General features: G+C 47.8%; 9 protein-coding genes across 9 annotated transcripts; 5 read left to right on the top strand and 4 right to left on the bottom strand.

Moving 5' to 3' along the window:
* Positions 1-301: 301 nt before the first annotated feature.
* Positions 302-1,422, top strand: EV420DRAFT_1129024 (uncharacterized protein). The gene is made up of 6 exons (XM_060465971.1): positions 302-477; positions 532-589; positions 644-956; positions 1,005-1,094; positions 1,144-1,358; positions 1,414-1,422. The coding sequence occupies exons 1-5, from the start codon at positions 446-448 to the stop codon at positions 1,296-1,298; spliced, it is 648 nt and encodes a 215-aa protein (XP_060323725.1). The 5' UTR covers positions 302-445; the 3' UTR covers positions 1,299-1,358; positions 1,414-1,422.
* A 586-nt stretch (positions 1,423-2,008) lies between these two features.
* EV420DRAFT_1769187 (P-loop containing nucleoside triphosphate hydrolase protein) lies at positions 2,009-5,056 on the bottom strand (the record flags this gene model as incomplete). The annotated part of the gene is made up of 10 exons (XM_060481011.1): positions 2,009-2,551; positions 2,608-2,796; positions 2,848-3,635; positions 3,690-3,811; positions 3,861-3,980; positions 4,031-4,240; positions 4,292-4,324; positions 4,371-4,435; positions 4,490-4,596; positions 4,649-5,056. 10 exons carry the CDS (start codon positions 5,054-5,056, stop codon positions 2,416-2,418), a joined length of 2,178 nt encoding a protein of 725 aa, XP_060323724.1. The 3' UTR covers positions 2,009-2,415.
* Positions 5,057-6,403: 1,347 nt separating this feature from the next.
* Positions 6,404-8,183, bottom strand: EV420DRAFT_1128978 (uncharacterized protein). The gene is made up of 5 exons (XM_060465970.1): positions 7,914-8,183; positions 7,683-7,790; positions 7,507-7,626; positions 6,645-7,450; positions 6,404-6,595 (listed from the first exon to the last, which is right to left on the bottom strand). The coding sequence occupies exons 2-5, from the start codon at positions 7,692-7,694 to the stop codon at positions 6,535-6,537; spliced, it is 999 nt and encodes a 332-aa protein (XP_060323723.1). The 5' UTR covers positions 7,695-7,790; positions 7,914-8,183; the 3' UTR covers positions 6,404-6,534.
* Positions 7,914-8,459, bottom strand: EV420DRAFT_1581241 (uncharacterized protein). Its single transcript, XM_060474657.1, has 3 exons — positions 8,427-8,459; positions 8,318-8,376; positions 7,914-8,248 (listed from the first exon to the last, which is right to left on the bottom strand). Exon 3 carries the CDS (start codon positions 8,208-8,210, stop codon positions 7,929-7,931), a length of 282 nt encoding a protein of 93 aa, XP_060323722.1. The 5' UTR covers positions 8,211-8,248; positions 8,318-8,376; positions 8,427-8,459; the 3' UTR covers positions 7,914-7,928.
* A 1,451-nt stretch (positions 8,460-9,910) lies between these two features.
* Positions 9,911-11,440, top strand: EV420DRAFT_1752646 (uncharacterized protein; the record flags this gene model as incomplete). Its single annotated transcript, XM_060480413.1, has 3 exons — positions 9,911-10,042; positions 10,097-10,763; positions 10,788-11,440. Exons 2-3 carry the CDS (start codon positions 10,112-10,114, stop codon positions 11,438-11,440), a joined length of 1,305 nt encoding a protein of 434 aa, XP_060323721.1. The 5' UTR covers positions 9,911-10,042; positions 10,097-10,111.
* Positions 11,441-12,057: 617 nt separating this feature from the next.
* EV420DRAFT_1581228 (glycosyl hydrolase family 92-domain-containing protein) lies at positions 12,058-15,757 on the top strand. The gene is made up of 21 exons (XM_060474656.1): positions 12,058-12,381; positions 12,437-12,495; positions 12,608-12,646; positions 12,671-12,782; positions 12,836-13,054; positions 13,108-13,193; positions 13,332-13,571; positions 13,628-13,658; positions 13,712-13,773; positions 13,827-13,963; positions 14,021-14,040; positions 14,093-14,126; positions 14,179-14,309; positions 14,393-14,427; positions 14,488-14,556; positions 14,612-14,701; positions 14,752-14,889; positions 14,936-15,022; positions 15,072-15,219; positions 15,326-15,498; positions 15,547-15,757. Exons 1-21 carry the CDS (start codon positions 12,273-12,275, stop codon positions 15,703-15,705), a joined length of 2,178 nt encoding a protein of 725 aa, XP_060323720.1. The 5' UTR covers positions 12,058-12,272; the 3' UTR covers positions 15,706-15,757.
* EV420DRAFT_1128765 (glycoside hydrolase family 3 protein) lies at positions 15,652-19,168 on the bottom strand. The gene is made up of 13 exons (XM_060465969.1): positions 18,967-19,168; positions 18,579-18,914; positions 18,414-18,526; positions 18,220-18,359; positions 18,090-18,169; positions 18,014-18,037; positions 17,838-17,959; positions 16,707-17,790; positions 16,542-16,657; positions 16,371-16,492; positions 16,265-16,319; positions 16,059-16,217; positions 15,652-16,008 (listed from the first exon to the last, which is right to left on the bottom strand). The coding sequence occupies exons 1-13, from the start codon at positions 19,118-19,120 to the stop codon at positions 15,757-15,759; spliced, it is 2,757 nt and encodes a 918-aa protein (XP_060323719.1). The 5' UTR covers positions 19,121-19,168; the 3' UTR covers positions 15,652-15,756.
* Positions 19,169-19,781: 613 nt separating this feature from the next.
* EV420DRAFT_1730786 (general substrate transporter) lies at positions 19,782-22,732 on the top strand (the record flags this gene model as incomplete). Its single annotated transcript, XM_060479914.1, has 19 exons — positions 19,782-19,943; positions 19,999-20,100; positions 20,148-20,197; positions 20,250-20,301; positions 20,361-20,387; positions 20,437-20,511; positions 20,561-20,667; positions 20,723-20,832; positions 20,885-21,021; positions 21,067-21,166; positions 21,225-21,253; positions 21,358-21,384; positions 21,440-21,510; positions 21,564-21,606; positions 21,655-21,757; positions 21,807-21,924; positions 21,981-22,018; positions 22,072-22,220; positions 22,279-22,732. 19 exons carry the CDS (start codon positions 19,782-19,784, stop codon positions 22,396-22,398), a joined length of 1,620 nt encoding a protein of 539 aa, XP_060323718.1. The 3' UTR covers positions 22,399-22,732.
* A 130-nt stretch (positions 22,733-22,862) lies between these two features.
* Positions 22,863-24,352, top strand: EV420DRAFT_1769181 (uncharacterized protein; the record flags this gene model as incomplete). Its single annotated transcript, XM_060481010.1, has 3 exons — positions 22,863-22,910; positions 22,980-23,311; positions 23,360-24,352. The coding sequence occupies 3 exons, from the start codon at positions 22,863-22,865 to the stop codon at positions 24,192-24,194; spliced, it is 1,215 nt and encodes a 404-aa protein (XP_060323717.1). The 3' UTR covers positions 24,195-24,352.
* Between the last annotated feature and the right edge of the window lie 177 nt (positions 24,353-24,529).

Raw genomic sequence — 24,529 nt, 5'->3', positions numbered from 1 at the left:
ATCTCGAATGGAGTTGCCGGTCGAAGGAATTGTAGTCTCTGAATCTGTGTCTCTGACCAGCAAAGGTAAAGTAGCAATATCAACTAAGACTTCTTTTTCCCAACTGCGGCTCACGTACTCGTGTCTAGTAGGCTTCATCAAACACGGCATAGACATTCCAACAATAGATCATTACTTGATCGATGCAGCTTTTATTGCCTAGTATTGCGCTACGTCGCTAATGTAGAGCAATAACGACGGTATGCGAGGAGCTCGAGAGAAAATATATAGGGAGACCAATCACTTAATTTTCTTTTGGACCGACTAAAGCTTTGGGGCACCCCAGTACGCGCGACGCCTGAGTTGCCGGTAAATCACCGGATCATGTGCCTGCGTTTATTCTGCGAAAGTCGCCTTGCAACCCTGATCTCAGCTTCTTTTTTTTTTCACTCCACGTCGATATACAATGGCAATGCTCGAGGGACCCCCATCGCTTCGGTGAGTCTTGCAATTTTTTCCCCTCGAGGCTTTTATCAATACTTACCCGGCTAGATGGCTCTTGAACCCTGTCTCAACCACTGGCGCGTCTTTGGCGCCTTCATTCCAGACAGTAGGGGTTTGGGTCGCTCTGTGGTTGACCACCTGAACTCTGACATTGTCATAGGAATCTCGGGTTAGTTCTGAAATTGAAATTCTAGTTCGGGATGACACGTCGGAATGGATGTTCTCGCGTGATTCCTCTGCTCTTCGTATAGGCGCTCGGCACCCTCTCCCACCACGGGACGACAATTCTGGTTTTGACAGAATCCAAGTTCCCTCGTATACTACATTTGACCCTCAGTCCGTGTCTCATAACAACAAACGACGCTTCCACGAGATTGATGATCGCAACTGTCGGGTGTCCGACGGCAGTTCAGAATTAGCTGCTCAGCCGAAGCCGGTGTTTTATAAAAACAAAACTGCGATGCGTGCTCCACGTACGTTTTGTTCGGGTGGCTGTGTGTCTCGCTCATGACAGCTTTCAGCCAAACCCAAGCTTCAGCAGCAACATTACTACAGTGCAGTCTCTGGCGCTCCAGTTCAACCGACGCTAAAAGATATTTACGGCAATGACGGTACGATCCTATTCTCGGTCTTGTTTCTTTCGCTAACAGATCTGAAAAGGGTCCATGCAATACCCTTACACCGGATGTCCACGCGCTTTCGACATCTTCACCCAATACGACGAAATGAAAATCCACCTACGCAGGAGCACGCAAATCGAAAGGCTGAAGTGGCCATCCAGCGGAATGTTTCTTACGTCGAGCTCGAAAATGTGAACGGATCGTGTTTCTCTTTTGCTCCAAAAAGATGTACCCATGGCGATGCGCTAGACTCTAGTGCGTCTCTTTCTTTTTTCTTTCCTCTGCCGTACTGACTCTTACATTCATGCAGAAGCGAAGAGACATCCTCCGTCAAGACATGCATCCAATCCAGTCACCCAACCTATACATGCAAAACATCGAAATCCATCATCGTTCACCCAGGAAATGGTAACGGCTCACCCTACCCGATTGTTCCTTGTTTCTCATTACTTCTTAACTTGGCAGGTGAAGCACGGAAAGACTTCCCAGCGCGCAACCCCTCGGACTATATATGATGTCAGCCATCCCTCCAGAGCGTCCCCTCCCAAGGTGAAGAAGACCGGTCCGAGTTTGACGGCCCGAATACCTAGACCCGGACCTGGTCGTACCATCTATGACGTCGAGCATCCTACCGCGAGAAGAAGTCGGCGTTTGGCGGGGAAGAAGGTTGTTGACGTTCAGTGCAATGGTAAAGTGCGATGACGCGCCCAGCATCTCGCGCATTTTTCCTTGGACTGCGTCTTAGTTTTAATTTTACCCTTCTGATGTCCTTCTTCAACCTTGTTCTCTCCGTGTCACGTTTTGTAACATTCACAATACTACAACGTTATTTACCGCTATTTTCAATCTTTCGATGACGGGACCAAAACTGTCTAGTTCTCTTGAGGTCCAAGCATGGCCGTGCCACAACATGGGAGGTAATTCAATGAACCTCTGATTGGCGGCAACCTGGAGACAGTCCGCCGAGGTTCTGTTGGTCTTCTGACCGGACACAGACGAGTCTTCTATGTATGGTTCTTCCTACGCGTTGCTCGGTGACATTCCCTCTCCGATATTAGAAGGACAACACGAAGACGGCATCGCATAAGCGATATCTCAACTTCTCGCACCCACACCAAAGAGACCTCAAAACGTAACTGACTGATCAAGTCGGCATGAGAGTCTTTTGTTTATGCTATCTATAGCAGACAGAGGTAGCAGAAATGATAAGATGGGTGGTCTCCGGTGGTATTCACCGACTGGGAAAGGATGTACATTTACTCCAAAACGACGCCACCCCACATACAGGCACTATATTGAAGCGTAAAAAGTACTATAGACTCATTAAAGAACTCTCAGTATCTACAAATGCTTTTGCTTGAATGTTGTATAATTTAGCGTACTCTCCCTCCATTACCATGAGCTGTTCATGAGTACCAGTCTCAACGATTGTTCCGTCCTTCATACAACTTAAGAGTAAACTTCAGTGGCCGTCGTGAAGCATAGAATGGAAACAAGAGCTTACACAACGAGGTCAGCGCGCTTCGTCAGATTTCCGAACCGATGCGTGACAAATATCATGGTCTTTCCTTCTCGCGCTTGAATCAGATTATCGAATAGCGCAAATTCTCCTTCAGAATCTAACGCAGAACTTGGCTCGTCAACGGCGACAAATCTGACCTCTCCACTCTCAAAACGCATGAAAGTCCTTGCCCTAGGTTGAAGAGAGATCAGCATGAGGTTATATCTAAAAAATGACACTCACGCAACAATCCTCTGTACCTCCCCGCCAGAGAGCTGGATGTTCTTCCGCAGCTTCGCTAGCTCGACTTGTAGAGGATGATCTGGGTCATCCGGTAGGTTGCATCCACGCGCCTCATTTTCCGTACGTAGTCTTGTCTTCTTTCCCAGCTCAAGTTTTTCCAGGCAGTGACTCGCACCTCCCATCTCCGCGGAGCGATCAATCATGTCTGCATCATCCACCCTTCCTGCATACCCCAAACCTATATTCTCTCCTAGTGAGAGTGGGAAGAGAGAATGCTCCTGCGTCAAGGTCGCCGTCGCTCGCCGCAGATCTGCCATACGGTAATGCGAAACCGGGATACCATCGACTAGAATGGAGTCAGATGAAGATGTAGGATCATAGAATCGTGAGAGGAGTTTTAGGATAGTTGATTTCCCGCTGCCGTTCGAGCCGACGATAACGACGAGCTGGCCGGGCTTGATAGTTAGGTTGATGTTGGATAGGGTGGGTTTGGTGCATTGGCTTCCTGGGTATGAGAACGAAACATCGCGCAGTTCAAATGACATCCCTTTGGGTTTCTCCTCGGAGGCAGTACTGGGGTAGGCGATGTCGCCGTCAGACAGGGTGTTCGCGATGTTAGCCGATTCATAGACATTCTTGAGCTCCTGGTACTGTTTCCAGAAGGATCTACCATTCATAACGACGTACTGGATGGCCCAATCTAGGGTCTGTGAGGACTCTTGTAGTATGGCAAAGGAAGAGAGAGAGAGTCCCTCGGAGTGGAGAATGTACACCACCACGCAGTATATCTGGAATAGGCGATACGTTAGCCTCAGTTAGTCAAAGAGTTATTGGGTACATACGGTAGGAAGGTCTCCAAGTATATCATTAATGATTTGCCAAACAGGCGACGTCCTAACCATGTATTGGTATGGAGCCCATTCATCTGAGAGACCTCCGAGCAGCTGAGTTGCCTTTTTGTACTCTGAACGAGGAGTTGAGACATATCGAAGAACATTGACGGAAATATCTACCATTTATGATATAATTCGCGATATCACCTCCAAGGACTTCGGACCTATATTCTGGGGACGACATACTGTTCAAAGTCTTCATACGCTGTCGATGCTCATTATCCGTGTGAACGATGTGAGCTGGAACTTAACTTCAGTCTAAACGGAACAATGACAGCAGATCGGCGTACGTGTATCCCAGAGCGTTCGTCCCGTAATAGTGAGAAAAACTGGCTTTATGATACAGAGGGTGGCAAAGAGAGGCGATCCAGTAGATCGAGAAGCTTGCACGACGAGTATAAGCTGGCTCAGGGCCTTCGATACGTTCGTCGCAAGTTCGAGGATACCCTCAAAGGATGTCCAAGCATCGTAAGAAGATGCCTGGAGTTTGCTGCGTGGCTCTGATAGGGAAGTTATTAGTAACAGTATCACATGAAGAGAGCAACTTCAACCTTGCGAAGTCGGAAGATCTATCCTTAATCGTGCTAGGTGTACTTTAGACATGGATGCTGGTGTGACTCACTCGCTTACCTTGCATCAAAAACAGTTCGAAATGAGTCGTTATCCGAGTCTTCAGTGTTGGAAGGACTAGCTCCCTAGGATAATTGGGACCTCAGCAGTGAATTTCATAATATGAACATTTAATTCACCTTGCCCATTGCAGTACTGCTGAGAATATGACGCATAATATCCGCACGACGAGGACCTTGAGAACAGCAGCGATGTCTAGAGTACGATCGACCATTCCTATTTCGATCTTAGCAAGATGGCGTTAGCAGGATATAACGAAGGAAAGGGAAAGCACCCACAATTCGGAGTATTTGACTAGACAAGTATAACAGAAGAGTACCTTGAACCCCCGACCATAGTTCGTTCAGCACATATAATGTCGCTAGCACGGGTGCCAGGGTGTAGACCTCGATGGTCAAACGCCAAAAGTACTTGAGGGCAACTTTCACATCCGAGAATTGTTTTCTGAAATTGAACGAGGTGCTTTTGAGGATAGACACCTTCCAAACACCGAGTTGGAAGGTTTCTAGCTCTCGTCTCTCGTCTTCGACCTGGTTCATGGTCAGATTTGCCTTGTCGATGGACATGCAGTCAGGTGGCGGACGATTGAGGAATGACTCGGAGACAGAGAGAAAGGGAGAGGCTGAATAGCGACGAGCGCCCAATACTGTGATATCTATCCATCTTGGTATATGAGGCAAAGACATTGGTGAAAATGACTCATCATGGTTCTGGTAACAATCAGCGCGCCAGAGCGGTACCGCATTGGGGTTACGTCCAATTCTTTCATTTTGGCAATGCAAACGGAATGTATGCCTGCACCATAGTCATGCAGCATCACCTGTATTCAAAAAACGTCAAGAGGGTAGCAAAAGCAAGGTAAAAGCACTGTACGGATTCATTGTTCGGCCGTATTTAATCGGCGCCAGCGAGGGTCCCGGATTATGACATAGATCTCGCTTTTGGCAGTATGACGAGATTGTCGGTTCCGTAACTTGCGTGCTGTGCTCAGCGCAGAGTTGGTTCGGCTTTGAGATATATCCGTCCGTTAGCACGTGGCCGAGTCAGGGAGTCAACATCAGTCGCGGCATTTGCCGCAGCACTCGTCGAGCCTCAGATTCTCTCAAGGTGTGCGACCGTACCTGAAGCTGGAAGCGACATCTGCAATGTGATCAAAGTTTGATAGCTTTTTTTTTTCACTCGGATGGTTTTAACCGCACGGCTTCCGTCTTTGTCTTATCTACATGTCCCTCTTGTAATTTTGCAACCCTTGACGTAGCGCGCAACATCTTTCCTTCTTACCAAGCGTCTGACACTGCGTATTTCAGGTAGATACCAGCATTTGTGGTATTTTAGAAAATTACCCTTCGAGAACTCATGGCTGTTACTCGTCTGGTTTTGTTTGTGAGACCGGCCGTTTCAGGAGACCGGCTAAGCCGGTTGAGTCACTTGATTCGATCCAGACGAAAGATAACATCGTTTGGTTTATTTTGCTGTTCTATAATGATTCCTATGATCTAGCTTCTGAAAGATCGGGTAAGTACCCCCTCGTTTCTATTACATACCTACAGGCCCAAACTGTTCACGATTAAAAAATATCTCTACTAGATGTCCCGCTCATCTAATCGGCAATGAAACCAGTATTATGGGTTTGTTACCACTGACCAGTTCCGCGATCTTTCCGAACGTCCATGTGAGGCGCTACCCTGATTTATGGAACGCGTTTCACACACCTCATCTTGCTCATTCAATAGAAAACGAAAGCGCTCGGATATTATTGTCCCTCCTGTTAAAACAAGAAATTCGTCAAATAAAATCAGAGCGGAATCGGGTATAGTCTCTGTTATACCGGGAAACTCGGACAAATCACATCGGAAGGGAAAGGATGGAAGCCGCAAATACCTTAGACTAGTAACGAGATATTAGCACTGAGATACCGGGCCAACCGGTAAGACGTGGGACTAGTCGTGAACGGAACTGCTATACGTGTGCACTGCGAAGTTGGAGCAATGATCTAGAAGCTTTAAGACTTCCTGGATGAATGAGGTCTCGTGTTATTCTCATAGACGATCTACAATAATATGAAATTGGAGCACTGGATTATGTTGGACAATAGACAGAATCGTCATAAGGAAGAGGAACGTCGGTAAGAACGAAGAATCTCGACTACTACCCGGAAAAGCGATCAATAATGGAATCCAGATACTCCGGAAGTCTTTTCTCCGAATCTCTGTCCTCCTCTGTCACTATGGTTTTGGGTCAAGTAAAGAAGGCGAAGCTTGTAAAGTGACGAACTTACGCAGTCTTTGCAGCACAGTTTTGCCCTTGAAGATCAAGCTTCTATTTTCTGGACGTACGTGGCTATTTTGCGCGACGAGAAGCTTGTCAAACATCCCGCTATTCCGCCAGTGTTGTTCCGGAAAGCGTTCTTTCACTCGACTGGCAAATTTATTAATCAAATGCATCCGCTCAACATGCCCTATACTTTCCGGTATATCCAACGGCGGATTGATAGCCCACGATGGAACCACTCGTGCGCCAGACCAACCGAGGATAGAAACAATTTTCGTGGGATCAGCAGGATCGACGAGGATGTAAGAAAGAGAAAAGGCAGGATGTTCGAGTACAAGTATCTTCCTAAAATCTCGGTCTTCCTTACGCATGCGCCCCAAGATTTCATTCACGTCGCGTTCTCTATCACGCCGCTCATCGAGGGAGAGGACGGAGGGTGCCCCGGTATAGTCCAAGTCTCGAGACGCGATCGCTGCAAGCCATTTATCCGCAGATTCAAACGGACCGCAATGCCAGATATTCGGGGGCTCGGCATTAGAGAACAGTCCATTCGAACCTGGAGGGCATACCGCGATAGGTCCCACAAAAAAGCCAGCGGACTGGGACTTGAGATCGTCGACATCTGTAAAGAACCAATCCCGAGCCATTTGCTGTCGATCTTGATGGCGATAGATGCTGCCGATTTTTGAAAACGTCCGGCTGCGAGACATGAGAATCCTGTAATACGTCTCTGCAACAGAATCGATAACAGTTTCCCGCTGCTCTGGAGTAAGAGTGTCGAAGATGTCATTGAGAAACGATCCCCTGGTCTGGAAAGAAGATAATGCGCTCAGATGGATATACGATGTAAGTTGCACGCACGCACCAGTGTGGTCGCTGTCCATGGTCCACCAACCAAGTTATCCTGATCTTCGTCGATGCAGATGGGTCTCGGAACAGGGACAGACTTAGGAACTCGGAGTCGTAACAATGTCAGAGTTGCAAACTGTCGGGAGATATTTAGCTCGAACATTTACAGAGAAGTGAATGAAGAACGCCAACCTCTGAGAGCATAACTTGAAAAGGTGTGACTGCGCCGCCATCACGAGCCTTCGGTAACCTCACGAAAACAACGATCTCGCCAAATTTTTCGAGGGATCCATGGTATACCTGAGAAGTAGTGCTCAGCTATGAGTGGAAAATAATTTTGCTTCGATTGAACACACATTGAAGTCGCGATCTATAAACACTCTCGGTCCGTAGAGATTTAGAAAGAAGAGAAAATAGACATACTTTCGTCCACGAGTTTCAAGCGAGATCCAGAACTCTCAGCTTTATTAATAAGCCTAGACTCAAGTAGAGGCACATTCTGTGCGGCAGATGCCATCGCCGTTGTGGGTAGTGGGCCGGAAGGAGTAGGGAAAAGTGCCACCGGGGCAAAGGGAGAGAGAAGGTAAGGGAATGAAGAGCTGATACCGCTAGCCTTCGCCTTAAATATTGAAATATCTTCGCACAGCCATTTTGGAAAGACAAAGCAAGCGGAAGGAGACAAAGATCAGTCAGCCTAAAACGGCACAAGGGTAGCGTCATCCGTGCCTCGTGTCTGAAACCGAGTTAGACAGGCAAGGCTTCGAAATGGATGGAAACAATGTAAGTATCTACGCTTAGAGCCATTAACGAGCGACAACTGGGTCTACCTTCTCGATATGACACCGCGTTTAGCTGTCTTGGTCGAGGGGAGCTGTCATATCTGATCCTGAAGGAACAAATATCAGCTCCTGAAGTAGAGTTTAGTGATTTATTTACCATCCTCCTACCTGAGCTGGTCTTGAAGAAAATGGTGGCACATTTGTCAATTGTATGCGAGGTGCCAAACACGATATTTCGGATTGTCTTCACAGAAATCAGCTGGGAATGAGCGTAGAACAGAGCATGATGCGCGCTATACTATTTTAAACTTTTCTGTAGAATAATTCGATGACGCTGAGCTCTTGAGTGATATCTGACCCAGGGGACAGTTTTTCCTAGCCTCTGCATGTTGCGCTACTTTGCATGAAGGGAGAACCTAATGTGCCTGCTAAGATGTACAGAACGGAATTGATTTTGTGTGCCAGCTCATCCGATATAAGAAGGGAAATCCAAGGAGGGGCGAATACAATCCGGTCGAGGCAGATAGGTGATGGTGTGTGATGGTTTGATACTAAGCGTTGATTTCCAATTCTGGACACCGGCTGAGTCGCACCGGTAGCCGGCGTTAGCCCGGTAGCAATTACACTGACTCATACCCTTCTCCCATCATCTCACCGCAATTCACCCTCTTCTGTTATCTTTTATACACTGTCTTCGATGGGTCCCCTCAGTACAAGCCCAGTTTTCTCTTGATATTTCAGTTCTATACATTTAAAATGTGTCTGAGATATACTGACCAGTGACCATGATAAATAATATGGTACGGCATTTATCCCAGACTCACGGCACCTACTGCCTTCGAATTCCTCGTACTGCCAGATCCTACTTGGGTCGCAACGCGAACGCAGGGACTAGTCTCGCAAGTAGAGGGGATCAACTTTTGAAGGACGCGCGGCTTAAGCGTGACATCAGCTGACAGCTTGGAGGTGGGGCGATTTCAGTGTTCAGCGAACGCCTGTCCTCTAAGGGTTACTCTATGGGGATTCTGGAATACGATCACCTCAATAACGCTATAGCAGTGTAGCACATTGTCGTCAGACTCCTACCAGAGACTGATTAATCTTCTACAAGTACAAGGTTTTCTGTCCTTTTTTATGCTGAATTATTATGGTAGAGCCCGCTTAGTCAAATTATTCTTGGAGGCAGGATTTCCAATACGAAATCTCCGCACTCTCGGAGGTCGGTATTTTACTCTATTCAGAAAAGCAGCATGCGCTGGAACATCAGATGTTCAGACCGTCTTGCCCTTGATAACCGAAAGTTTGAGGGAAATTTCCTTGATAGCGTGCTCACGCCGGGATTTGTCGTCCTTGCATCTAATGTATCATTATATTTTGTACCTGTACCAGTCCTTGGTTAGCTGAAGTCGTGGCTCAATAGATAAAGGGTTACCACTTGGTGTTGACTAGGTCTAAGGTCTGCCCAATTTCCAGAGCTAATAATATGTGACGAAAATGGATCATTCAACTATCTCACATTGGTATGTGGAGGAATGTGCTTGAAATCAGAATTATAGCCCAATATAGCCGGCGGGACAATATACAAACCGACCGGCGACGCAAATATCACGTTGTCGCGCTGACATCGGAATTGCCGCTTTCGGAAGGTCCTTTTTCACCTAGCAGTCACCATCTCGTACAGCATTTCCTCGACCTTTTGACTCTCTTACAACACCCCAGTGCGTTAAGGTTTGGATTATTTAAATTTTCGTCATTTCCTGTCTTTTCGAATCAGTAAGGATCTTCTAAACATCTTCTCAGTATCGATAGTTCTAACTCTTTTGCCAGCAGCACAATTCCTCCATGACGCGGATTACCAGCGAATCCATAAGCTCTAATTCACATCCTATCCATAGGCTCCGTCAAAAGAAAATGCAGAAATATCAAACGGCTTCCATTGTGAAATCAGAGCCGAAAGAAGAACCGGCCGACACAATCATCCACCTTCGTTCCCCTTCGCCTCCCAAAGATTTGGGATGGGACCATCCCAACGAGTTGGACTACAGAGATGCGTCTGGATGGTCCAAGGACGACATCATTAAACATCTCGTCACTCACTCATTCTCGGTCCCAGGACGTACACATCGTTCGAAATGGGCTACTATAACCTCGGCAGATGGGTCAACAACGGTAGTCCCGAACGTATACCGTATACCGCTGATGTTCGTGGGAGAATTCATGTGGAGCTCCCTCCGGTTGGTCTTGGGTGACGACAAGGAGTGGGCCGAATTCAAGACAGGAATCCTGCATGTATCGAGGCTTTGTAAAGCGTTCTTGGATGAAGTTAGGCGAGCAATGAGTGAAGAAGGCATTGGAAGAAGCTGGAGATGTGCGATGTTTGATAGGGCCCTCGTTCGATATCGTATGGGGTGGTTGCTATCCCACCCAAAGTACCTGAAGGAATTTTGGGAGATGTATGGCGAGGAAGAGTATCGGAAAGATGCTGTCAAATCTGGTAAGTTTTTTCTCTCTGTCGCAGTTATGGTGCTGATAAGCGTAGATTGGAAACGACTGGTTACGAAAGGACTCAAGGGATTCAAACTTGATGAAGAGCAGATAGAGGGCGGGGTTATGGCCGTCCGGTGGATGAGTGGGCTAAAGGAGGTTGCCGGCGCTTGGATATGGGATACGAACGAAAAATCACCGCTCCCTGCGAGGAATGCGCAAGACTATCTGGAGTCTTGGCAGCGCACAAAGCTCTGGGGGGACCGGCCCGTGGCACCGTCTATATCAGCCGTCAATACCCTTCCAACGAAAACGCATGCTTTGGAATCTTGTGATCCGGAGATTTCAGTCGCACCTCCCGGATTAGGCTGTGACTCCGTCGCTTTTGCCATACCGTCTCCATCACCCGAACTCTTCAAGCTCTTGGGTCTAAAATTCCAATCCCAAGAACAGCGTATCGCATCCCTGGAAAATGAGGTCGCCTTACTCAGGAAATCAGCAGGAATTAGAGCGACCGTAACCATTCCCGAACACGCGGTCGCCTTTGTCCCGACCCCCAATTTCCCAGAACTCTCCGACCCGGACTGTTCGACGAGCTTCTGGAGAAATCCCTTGGAACAGCTGTTAGATGTGGATATGGATATGGATGAGGGTGCTACCCTGTCTTTCGTTAAACTGCGAGCCTGAACAGGAGCAAGCGCCGGCAAAGGCTGTGTCACGATTGAAGGATGATACTGACGACATAGCGTCGGCACCAATCAAGTCATTACGCAAATTGCAGAGGATGGAAAGTTGAGGCTTGAGCTTGAGGGCTAGCATTGTTCGCATCGTTTTTATTCTATAGATTATTCTTATTCATTTGCTCTTGTATGGGTTAACTTTGCCACTTCCCCTTCTCCTTACGCGTAACCGAGAGATACAGGTTAAGATGTCCAAAGAAATACAATATGTTGAGCCATCTACATGACGGTTTGACTTCCTTTATAAACCGAGGGTAATTAATCTCTCCCAACTGTCCCAATTTCTGGACAATATTGGCACCATACTACTTTGTTCAGGGTCAAACCAAGGTCATACTTAGAAAGTTTCACAGCTTCCTTGCGTCATTCCGTCTTCAGAAAGAATTCACGCCTCGAGTAAGTAGCAGTAGTTGCTCTCAAAGGGATATCAGGACTTTCAACCCAGGCCGAGTGCTTAGGATCCAGTCCTCCGCCAATCCTAGTCAAGAGGGTTCAGGCAAGGGCGATAGATCACGTGATGTTCGCGTTAATCTCGGAAATTTTCATTTGACCTCAAGGCAGCTGCTGTCACTGATTTCTCGACATTGGTTGAGCTCGTGTATACTATTGCATACTTCGATTTCTTCAGCACATCGGTAACTCGTACCGTCAAACGTTAACGGCCCGCCACTTGCTAGAATGACACGAGAACGGTCTTGAAAAGGCAGAAAGGAAGTCCTTCGAAATCTCCGGGTCGTATGGCTATCAGCTGACCCTGTTCTGCTCGCTTTCGTGCTCTCATGAAGCTGGTATTGTACAGCTGGCTCATAAATCTGTCTGCTGCTCTCGATCCCCTCCAATATGTGAACCTGTTTATCGGCACAATCAATGGAGGACACACTTTTCCTGGTTCGTCTTCAAGAGAAGTTCGTACCTGCCAGGGAGCTGAAAAGACTCGTTCTAGGCGCGACGATTCCGCATGGTATGGTCAAAGTGGGGATGGACACCGATTCTCCTGGAAACGTATGGCCCTTTAAGTCGGGTTATCGGACCATCAACTTATTTCAATTGAAAGCACGCAGGGTACGACGGTGATGGCATGTATAATGTCACAGGCTTCTCCCAGTTACATCAGTCCGGGACAGGAGGAGTATGTGCTATCGGTTTCTTGTCAGTGATTGCTCAAGTTGTTTAATAGCAAGTTCCTTTATCGAACTTCAAGCTTTTTCCTATTCACAATTGTTCGGCGTTTGAGCAATGCCTCACTACGATCGACTCGAGGAAAATTTTGCGTCACATACTACCTGATGGTACGGAATTCCCTTCGAGACAGTTTCTTTTTCTCACGAAAGCTTGTTTTTAGGTTCAGTGGATGACTATGCCTCACCCGGCTATTTTTCTACCAACCTCTCTAATTCAATCAGAGTTGAACTTACATCTACACGACGAACAGCTTTACATCGGTACACTTTCCCTGAAGAATCTACGACACCTAGGATTCTGCTGGATGTTACGAACGACGGTCAGATTAGTGCAAATGGCATAACCATGCTCATCGACGCGGAGACGGGTCGCATGACAGGTTCGTCCCTATTTTCCATCAGCCTTTTGGTACCACATTTCACACCCATATAGCCAGCGGAAGCTTCGCCGACTCGTTTGGAATAGACCGCTACAAAGCATATGCATGCGTCGATTTCAAAGGAGACTTCAGCGGACCAGTGGAATATGGGCCATACAAGATCAACTACCCAGATCTCTGGGGAACAGATATCCAGCAACATTATTACTAGTGAGAATCAGCCGTCTTCTTTCGTTCAACTTTATGATTAACCTTTTCACTAGCATGGGGGTATGAGCATGGTGGTTTAGTCGGGTTTCCCGGTTCGGGAGTGGGACCTACTACCATCCTAGCACGGGTGGGTATCTCGTTGCTCTCTGTGGAACAGGCATGCGCGAATGCAGAGGGAGAAATACCGGATTGGGATTTTGAGAGGGTCGTTCAAGACAGCGAAGCGCAATGGAGAGACATTCTGGGACGAGTGCAGGTTGATACTGAACGCGTGGGTGAAAATACGACGACCCTGCTATACTCTTCCGTGCGTATTCTTCTCACTTCTATTCCTTTTCGCCCTAACGACAACCAACAAAACAGCTTTACAGGACTCATATCACTCCCGCGGATCGTGAGTTATGCATTTATCTGCCTACACAACCCTGAAATATGGTATTCTTCCAGTGACAGGCGAAAATCCCGGATGGTCATCTACCGAGCCTTATTACGACTCATTTTATTGTAACGTAAAATTTTCTTCTTTTGCCTCCCTGTTTTCACGCTAACATTACTTGTACAGTGGGACACCTATCGAACTCTATTTCCTCTCATGTCGCTTCACGACCCCGAAAGGTTTTCAGATATCGTTCGGGGAATGATCGATATTCAGAAGAACGAGGGTTGGCTCCCTGAGTGTCGTGAGATGGGAACCAAGCAGTACGATTCGTGTTTTTCTGCATGCTCGAATCGAACCTCACATAAGAACCAATGAAGGTTCATCCAAGGCGGGAGTCGTATGTTCATCCGATACCGTTGCCTTGCCAAAATATTGCTCATGACTTCTAGATGGTGATCCCATCTTAGCAGAATTCTTCATCAAGTCAATCCATTTATCTCTTCGATGCCCAGTGACTAATGCAATCTATCTGAAGATATCAGAATCACACCTCCGCGCTAGGCGTTTCCGACCAAGATCTCTATACCGCACTTCTCGCAGATGCGGAGAATACCCCTCCCAATTGGAACATCCAAGGTCGCCAAGCCGACGTATGGAAAGAGTTCGGTGCGTATGACCCAGTGTGTCGATCAAACTTCCTGGCTGATCCTGTACTAGGTTACATTCCTTCGATACAATGTATCGTGGAGGCGCGAACACAAAACAAGTTTCTCGGGCTATAGAGGTGGGTCTCTTTTCTAATCTCTCCTTTCTCTTTCCGTGCTAACGAAGGAATGCTTTTTAGTATGCTTTCGACGATTTCGCCATCTCGCAGGTCGCGAAGGGTCTGAAGAAGACGGAGGATGCTGCCAAGGTCTGGTTTCTTCTATCTTTCCTTTACGAGCGTACGCCTCATCCCCAATCACTAGTATACATCCCGGGCGGGAAACTTCGTCAATTCGTGGAATGGGAGCATCATTGTTCCGGATATCGCAGAGGACATTTCTGGATTCTTTCAGGTCTGTCGTTAGACCGCTCAGTATGTCACCAGTTGTTGATGAATAGACAGCCCCGCTTCGCCAATGGAACGTGGAACTACACTGATCCTCGACACTGCAGCATTCATGATCCAACTGGATCAACATGCTTTCTGAACGCCATCCGTCGCGACGGGTTCTACGAGACCTCTCCTATAGTCTATTCTCAGGTATACCTTTAGACTCTTAATACACTCAACATACTCATTCGTGCAGTACGCCCCGCACGACACAGCCAAGCTCATTGAGCTGCAAGGCGGTCGGCAGAAGTTCATCGAACGACTTGATTGGATATTTGATAACGTAGGTATATTCTATATCATCTAACAGCCGTCCTTTAATCCTCAGCTAGGGTTACTTCGATTCGACAAACGAACCTTCACAACAGATTCCATATATGTATCACTATGCCGACAAGCCAGGATATAGTGCGCGTCGCGTAAGAGAGACAATCGATAAATACTTCAACACATCCCGGAATGGTCTACCTGGGAATGATGGTACGCTCACCTCTCCTCACCTTCTTCACGAAACTAACCCCTGGCAGATTCAGGTGTGTAATCTGACCTAGTAGCCAACGACACCTCTGTTAAAACAAATCTGCAGGGGCTATGGGTAGCTACGTCTTCTTTTACCTCGCTGGGATGTACCCATTGCCAGCTACGAAACAGTATCTCCTCTCTTCGCCGTATTTCCCCTCTATATCATTTCATAATCCCTTCTTAAACTCTACGACCACCATCGTGAGCAAGGGTTTCGGTAGTGGCATCTATGTCAAGGTACCCTTGAACCTCTGTTTACCCAGGGCATTGCTAATCTCGGTGTAGAGCGTAACCGTCAACGGCAAGCCGTACAAATCAACCTGTTTTCTGGACTGGGACGTATTTACGACGACGTCGACAGTGGTTTTGGAGCTCACAGACGATTTAGAGGTGAGCTGCGGCGGGGAATTACCGCCGTCTTTATCTTCAGGGGGATACGATTAGCTAGCGGTTTTACATGTTGACGTGCTACGAAATATGATTTGTTCTTTCAAGCTATCCCAAACAAAGCATCGTTACATTTATCCCAGTATTTGCATCCGGACCCCCATGCTCAAGCAACGCAAACACATACTCCCCCCTCTCCAGCTCCCATTCATATCTCCTATTAACAATTCTCAGGTACCTATCTACCTCGAGCTCCATCATCGCCACCTTCGTCTGCCCCGCATCAAGATAAACTCTCTCAAATGCAACAAGCTGCTTCTGCGGGCGCACGATGGTGGACACTCGGACTAACAAGTAGACCTGCGGGAACACATAAGCAAAGCGAGCGGAAAACAACGTGCCCTTCATACCTGAGCGACATATGAACCTGCGACGTCCCCTTCGTTGGTCACCTCCACGCGAAAAGTTATTGTTTCACCTGAAGTGAATGTCGTCACTCCGCCAGTTGAAGTGGCATTGAAATTGTGCACCGAAAACGTTGTGTATGATAGACCGTAGCCAAACGAGTACTGCAGTCACATCAGCCAGTAGTACAACCAGACGGCAAAAAACGTACCGTAGGTAAAGGGTTCAGATCCGTATAAGCCACCGCATGGTCCGTAAATTTGTAGCTACACTCCAAAATCAGGGAAGGGAAAACCAAACAACGATGTTCTCCTCACTTGTAGTAAACGGGCAGTTGCGCCACGTTGTACGGCACGCTCAGCGGTATTCTTCCGCCAGGATTGAACTCCCCAAATAGAACATCTGTAATAGCCTGTCCGCCCGATTGACCTGGGAAGAACTACGCTCATTGATCAGGGTCGAAGTGAAACGACGGCACGAATACCAACAGCATTGATCGCGGCGGCGCATTTGTTATAATACTCCGGGATCGCAAACGGCCTGCCACCTTCTAGCACAAGCACTACCGGCTTCCCCAAAGCGAAGATTGCGTCGGCCAGCTTAGCTTGAACAATATCAACACCGAAACAGCACCAAAGCTCACTAAGACCCACTTTGATTAACAGACAAGCCCAAAGTAGCCCTATCTCCGCTCTCGCCATCACTACTCCAACTAGCACCAACCGCCAACACCACCACGTCTGCCTCCCTCGCAACATCTACAGCCTTGCCCACAGCATCCCTCCGATCCACCAAATTCCAAAACAGTTCCACCTGCGCGTTGATCGAGTTCACATTCTCGATCTTTTGCCACAAATTCCACGCCTGAAACTCGACCCGCAGTTTATGCCTGGCGCCGGCCCTCCAAGTGAAGGCCACGCCTCCGGGTGGAGTGCTCGTCGCATTCGCGCGGACGTAGTTGAGCGACTGGATGTTGCCCATCACAGTCCCGGTACCTGAGAACTCGGACTGAGCGACTAGGACGTCGTCGACGTATATCCTCCCCGTATTGTTCGCATAGACCGCGACACCGATGTATCCATCGACGTCGCTTCCATCCACCGGTACCTCGAGCTCGCCTTCCCAGACCACACTGAAATTGTTTGATGGCAATCCAAGCGGAGGGTATATTCCCCAGTCCCTATTCGGCTGCTCCTGCACTTGGAAGACTGCGTGCGTGAAATTGGTATCGGAGTAGTAGGTCGCGAGCAATCCACCAGGAGTACCGTTAGAAGAGAGAAGGTATCCTGGGATGGCATGCTGGGCGGTGTACATCCAAGTATCGGCACCCCAGCTCGAGACGAGGCTGACATTTGGGTGGTTCGTAGAAAGATACTCCTTCATCGCCTGCCTGATAGTGCTCGAATTGGCGACAGGGTACTCCCCCCACGAGCCCGAGTAGTCACCATAGTTCAGAATGTCGCTGAAAGGTCCGATCAAAGCGATCTTGGAGATTCCTTGTTCCGCCGGTCTGATGGGGAGCGTCGAGTTTTTGTTTTCGAGGAGAACAATGGAACGATGAGCAGCATCGAGGGTGAGAGGTACATGCTCGTTTGTGAGGGTCCGATAGTCGAGGCCATTGGGGATGTATGGATTGTCGAAGAGTCCGAGGTCGTATTTGACGCCGAGAATCCTTCGAGCATGGGACCGTAAGGTTGATTCAGAGACAGTCCCATTCGCTATGAGGTCGATAGTGCACTGCTTCCGGTGAGAATAGGAATATGGGGGATAGCAGGCTGCCTTACGTTAAGATATGTCGGCAGGTCATAGTCATAGAATTGTAGATTTCCGCCCGCGTTAAACCATTGTCGTATCGTATCTGCCGGAGAATTTGATACAGTATGTCGCACATTCAACATTCTCATTCCTTTCAGTGATCAGTCAGTTAGTTAGTCCATCATTTAGCTATTTCATGTCATACCTGTATCATCAGCCATGATAAAGCCTGCGTCGAACAGGTCAGATTCGAAACAACAGGTGAAACATAATCAGCGTACCATCGAAACCCCACTCATCCAATGCATCGTATAGTAATGGATGTACATGTGCTGGGACTTCATCGAGTTCGTGATATGCCCTATAGTCAGATCAGCGCCATCACCAGTGATTGCATAAACAAACAAGTACATCATGACGCCTCTCGCGCCTCCGAGGTCTAAACCGGCCTTGAACGGCACGAGCATCTCCATCATGACCTGACGCATTCCGTGACCCATGAAAGAAGCAGCGTTAATTCCACCATGAGGGCTTCCGTGTGCGGCGAAGTGCTGTGCATACACAATGAATTAGTCGGCTGCAGTAAGGACGATATATGTTCGTACCTTCACAACGGGAACAACAGCATCAGGGTCACTCCATGATCCATTCTTCGACAGTCCAGAAGCGAATGCGACGCCCATATGGGATGTGAGAACAGAGTCTTCCCCCCAGTCTTCTATTAATAGTCTCAGCACGATATGCAGACGAAATTTGACCGCACGACTTACCCTGCACTCGGCCCCATCTCGGTTCTTTCCCAAGATCAAGCACCGGCGCCAGACAAGCGTGGATACCTATGGATCGAGCTTCGGAACCAATTGCTCTCCCAACTTGGTATACCATGCTTGGGTCAAAGCTGGCGCTCATGCCTATTGCCTGAGGGAACATTGACTGCTTGAACGACCCAACGCCATGCACACATTCGCCTAGTTGCATGAAGGGAAGTCCAAGACGGCTCTTGTCGCTATTGAGCTTCTGAAGTATATTATAGTATGTCGGATCGGTGGGATACCAGTCGTGGATAACACCAATACCGGCCGTTGGTGCCGCTTGCATAGCGAAGTCTGTCAGGTGGTTAGATAGGCAAGGAATAGATTATATCGATGATCCGCATACCATAGAGTTCATTTTCAGACCTAGGACCAGCAACATTATCGGCGAACATGAGATGAAGCTGCAAGACAAGTTCGGGAATGGACATCCTGCTAACGAGATCATCGAGGAACACGTCCTTGTCGGGATTCGAGTATGCATGCACACTGCAGGTCATGGCGAAAAAATCGGGTGATCCACTTGAACACCATGTTTTGCAGTAATTCTTCTGAGTTTTCTGATCTTTTCGCCGGGTCCGTTGCAGATGAAAAAATATCTAAGAGGATTCAGCCAAACCGTTAGGAGACGCCGTGAGAAACAGAAGAGCACTCACTTGTAACGGCGTCGATACCTGAATAGTAGAAATGACGAAGGTCACCTAAGACGTTCTCCATAGGCCATGGGTAGCGGACTTCGCGGTTCCACGGCTCTTCTGCCCGCGTCAGGTGCCAAGTCTCAGAGTGAAGGATATGCAGAGACTCGAGATTAATCATGATATCGACGCTATGAGGGTCCCGTTTTCTATCGATAGTTCAGGTAGAAGAAGGATAACGAGCACTGAGCGCTAAACGCCAGCAATAGTCTCAGACGCCGTCAGTGGTGGTGGCAACAGTGAAAGCCGTAATGCGGGCCGGAGTCTCCGAACTGGATATTTTCAACCATCAACACATGACCTCTCGGCCCGGTGAGATGCCGGACAACGCTCGCAATTTTTAAAGCAGCATTCTCTATTCTCTTATCTCACAGCGACCCGAATGTAGCGCTATTCGGTGTTATCTATCAATTCAGCGATATAAATGCTCACGAATCCTGATAGGGAGAGGTCTAGTTCTTCTTTCATGTCTATTGAGAAGCTCTCTGACGAAGATATCAAAGAAACGCCCGTCTCCTCGTCCCTCGACGATGCCGTCCTCAAAAAAGTCGATGTTTCCTACAATGTCGATTTCTCCAAGGCAGTACATACGACGCTATTGGATCCATGGAGCAAGCGAGCGTTCAAAGTACATATTGACTTTCTACTATCCTTATCTATCGAGATTTACCTCGCGACTGCAGCTATATTTTATCGTAATGGTGGGATTTCTGAACGCAGTATCCTCCGGATTCGACGGTAGCTTGATGAGTGGGATCAACGCTATGGACCAGTATCTGAACTACGTATGTCATATTTCTTATCTTCATAGTTCTTCGTTGACAACTACTAGTTCGGCTACGATCAAGTCGGCGTATCAACTGGAATTGTTTTTATGATTTAGTAAATATGCTCCATTTCTTCTTAATGTATGCATACTAATCCTTATAATCAGTATTGTTGGCAATGTCGTCGGTGCACTTTTCGCTGGTCCACTGAGTGACATGGTACGTAGCAGTGTAATAACTATTCAAGTTATCCTATCTTACCTTCGTGTTTGCTGCAGTGGGGAAGACGAGGTGGGATGTTCACCGTCAGCTCTTTTCGTGCTACGTCACGGTTCACCCTTACCCTATCATCAGGGCGGATTCTTCATACTTCTCGGAGTGGCCATAATATCCTCCGCACAAAATATAAAAGCCTTCTTGGGCGGTCGAGTAAGCACAAAGTCCATTCTCTCCATGCCCTTACCCATGCACCTTCCAGTTCATTCTCGGGTTCGGAATCTCCATTTCTACAACAGCAGCACCAACCTGGGTAACAGAATTAGCACCCCCTCAATGGCGGGGTCGTCTCGGCGGCTTATACAACTCGTATGTCGACATCTCGATGACCGTATCTCTATACTGAAACGAACGTCTTCCACAGATGCTTCTTCATTGGAAGTATCCCCGCCACTGGAGCTATGATTGGCACCCAGAAGATGAACAGCACCTGGGCTTGGCGTCTCCCCCTCATCCTTGCAGATTTTCCCACCGGTACGAAGCTAGCCTCATGGTTCTACTTGCGAATTCTGATGGACATGCCCAGATTATAGTTATGTCTTGCTGCTGGCTTCTGCCCTGAAAGTCCCACGGTGGTATGTCCAGAAAGGTCAGCTGGACAAAGCGAGGGAAGTTCTCGTTCGCTATCACAGCAACGATGGAAAGACAAATCCTATTATCGAGGTCAGATTATAAGCTACTCTGCTTTGAGAATCTTTCTTTGACTAGAGGCAATTAGCTCCAGCTCAAGGAATTTCAGCAGCGATAACGGTCAAGAAACGTGAACCGTTTTGGGATTATAGCGGTCTCTTTAACAATAGGAACAGCCGTACGCTGATCTTCAGTTTCATTCACTGTATTAGTTCTAATAAAATCTTTCCTTCCAGGATGGCGCATGCTTTGCCTTGTTTTGATGGTACGTTTTTCGCCCATATAACGACCGTATTTGACGCGTCCTTCAGTGTGTAAGCCATTCTGCCTTTTATTTCTTCTGCTAGCTTGACCGAACTCACTTCAAAGGTCAACGGACAACTCGCAGGGAATGGGGTAAGCCGCTAGCCTCAATCCTTACATCGTGCAGGGTAACTCAAGGGTCTATCAGCTGATCACATATTTCCTCCCTACGCTGATGAGCAACGCTGGCGTAAAATCAAAACATCAACAACTCGTCTAGTTTGTTGCACCAAACCCAGCGGTTTGCGCCTAAATTGATCTTCCCTCTCTAGTAATTTTGCAAACTCAATTTTATCCGCTTTTGGTGCCTTCAGTGTATGCTCTCTCCTCACCTCCTCCCACCGCCTCATGTTACCCCCACAGGGTGCCGCAGTAACCGACCGCACCGGGCGTCGCAGGCGTCTATACATCGGGGCTTTCACCCTTGCGGTGCTGTTAGCAATGGTCGCCGCCTTATCATCCGCATGTACGTCTAACACTACCACTAACCTGCCCACGCTAATGAAATCTCCCAGATGGGAAATCTGACAATACGAACACGGCTGGGGCTAACGCGTCCATCACCATGGTTTTCCTCTTCGGTGTCGTATACAGTTTTACGTATACCCCCCTGCAGGCGCTGTACTGTGCAGAGTGAGTTACGATTTTTTGGCGCTATTTGAATGTGCCAATGCATGCGGGTTCTATAGAGTTTTGCGGCAGGACATACGCGCTAAGGGCATGGGAGGTAAGTCTGACATACAACGCATCCTTCCCGACCTGAATCTCGTCCACTCCCAGTTCATATCCTGATATCCAATATCGCCGGATTCATCAACACCTTTGCAAACAGCGTTGGTTTGGAGCGTCTTGGATGGAAGTACTACTTCGTTTTCGTCGGATGGGACCTTGTTGCGTCCGTCCTGTGGTTTCTATTCTGCGTGGAGACAGTAAGCTACATGTCGATATCTCCTTATAAACACCCTCTTACCTATGCCCTCCTCGTAGCGTGGACGTACACTTGAAGAATTGGATGAAGTGTTCAATTCTCCATGGCCGGCTATGGCAAGCGCTCGGAAGATCAAGGTCGCCGTTAAGACGTTGGGTGATGTCGACGTGTTGGAGTGATATAGCGGCTCAAGTTGAGGTTTTGCCGTTATAATTGAGGACACACTCGCTATATAATTTTTTGCTACTTCCAAATTCTCGAATCCGAGCCCCGTCTTTGCTCCCCCACTTGAATCTGCCTTTTCCGACTTGCAGAAGGTCTCTTGTTGGATGGAAGTTGGATTCCCATGACCATACTATTATCTTCCTAGTTCTTTTCTTCATCTGAGTTCACAACTTGACGCCCTCTCTCCTCTTCATTATGTCAAACTGTCAATAACTAGGCCCCCGCATTACCGGCAAATTTATTATGGCCGTCAAGTCAAAGGCGGACCCTCGTTCCCGTCATTTAATCGAACAGGAACGAAAGCCCAGTCCGTGATTGGTACATCCGGAGCGGTCCAACGTAACCGGAACATATTGCATAATCCGGCTCCGATGAACTAGAACTTGGTCATGATGTCGGCATTTCTCTTTCAACTCCCATGCTCTCTGCGGTACCGCCTGAGATACTAGAAGGCATTGTGTTCGAGGTGCGAATGTTGGAGCTACTGGCACTGGGAAGCACTCTCGAAGCTGATTCTCTCTTTCCTTCCTCGTAGCTCGATCACGACGACCTGATAGCCCTTCGAGGCACGTGTAAATACTTCCGAGATGTCGCTACACCTTTCGTCTTTGAGACTATCGAGATATGTCTCCACATAGACAGTCGATACTACACTTCTGTTTCATTGCTCAGAGCTCTCGCGTCAGGGAAAACCGAAGTGGGGCAATACATCCAGACTCTGCGGTTCGTATCACCATTCGACCCTCCCCATCTCAAATACCGAAGATTCTGGCATCGCATGGCGCGTAAGCGTGCACGAAAAACTCAAGCCATCGAGAAACTTCTCGTTGGGGCTATTCCAAAATTAATTGAGCTGAGATCTCTATGGTACGTGCTGCGCTACTGGTAGTCCGCAAACTTGCTAATGGATCGCAGTTGGATCGGATGGTCCCAAGGATCGTTCAGAAGAAACTCTATCGAATTAATTATGAAGAAATTCATGGCCTGTCGTCATTTGACAGACGTGAGCATTCAGCTGCATCCTAATTGCTCCTATACCACCGCCTTTTCCGCCTTTCGAAATCTCACCACGTTTACATTTGCCGGATTTCGCGTAATGGATTTCTGTCCACATATAGTGGGGAATTGCCCTAACATGACGTCTTTATCGGTGACGAGTTACGATGATATATCTGATTCACATCCTTCCATCGAGAAACTTCTTTCCCATGTGCCTTCTGACGTCGAGCTTCCATTGAAATCGCTTTTCCTTCGCGGACTCGTCATTTCGACTTCCTCTCTCCCAGATGACTTTCGACATCTACGTTCGTTAACTGCTCTCACCCTGGATATGGAAGTCCCAGACCAATTCTGGGAACTCGCTCGTGCGGAAGGCATCAAACTTGTATCGGTGTCTGTTGCGTGGGGAAACAAATCTCTTCTCGGCTACCTCAGATCTTATTCGGGGATCGAGTTACTGGCAGTGACCATTGACGTTGAAGAAGCGGACCATAAGGAGGAAAGGCGTTGTGCCGACGACTTTTATCATGCAATCCTACCGCTGCATGTGCAGACCCTCACAGAGCTATACATTCAGCCCTCTTACGCGGGTGCATGGTGTCTGGAGGAAAAGCATCTGGCTGCTTTGTTGCAGTGCACGAAACTGACTACTTTGCGATTGGCCCTTGATTCAGCACATGCTAATGTTGAGGGTTCTGAAAATATTATCGTATGTGACGATTCGTATTCATACTGGAGTCTAAAGCGCTAACTGGATTTCCTCACAAAGGCGCGTACTCTCGACGTGTTGTCTTCTTGGCCGCGTCTTCAGTCCTTGCACTTCTCGTCTGCGCGAGGCGATGAAGAGAATACGCAACCACGGGTCGCTCAGTTTTATGACCGTACTTGCGAGCGGATTCAAGAGGTGGTTGGGGGATACAGGTGTAAAAACTTGATAGATAATATGCACGATTTGATTGTGAGCACAGATTTTGCTGATAATATACTGAGGAAATACGACGAGGATACTTACATATTTGTATCGCTTCCAATATAATTCTCGTTAAAAGACACTTCCCGATCACCTCTGAACCCATGTCCAAACGC

The sequence above is a fragment of the Desarmillaria tabescens genome, assembly GCF_030435595.1.
Source record: "Desarmillaria tabescens strain CCBAS 213 chromosome Unknown EV420scaffold_74, whole genome shotgun sequence".
Taxonomy (NCBI): Eukaryota; Fungi; Basidiomycota; class Agaricomycetes; order Agaricales; family Physalacriaceae; genus Desarmillaria; species Desarmillaria tabescens.
Note: the sequence above shows the minus strand (reverse complement) of the source record. Positions and strands in the feature narration are given on the sequence as shown.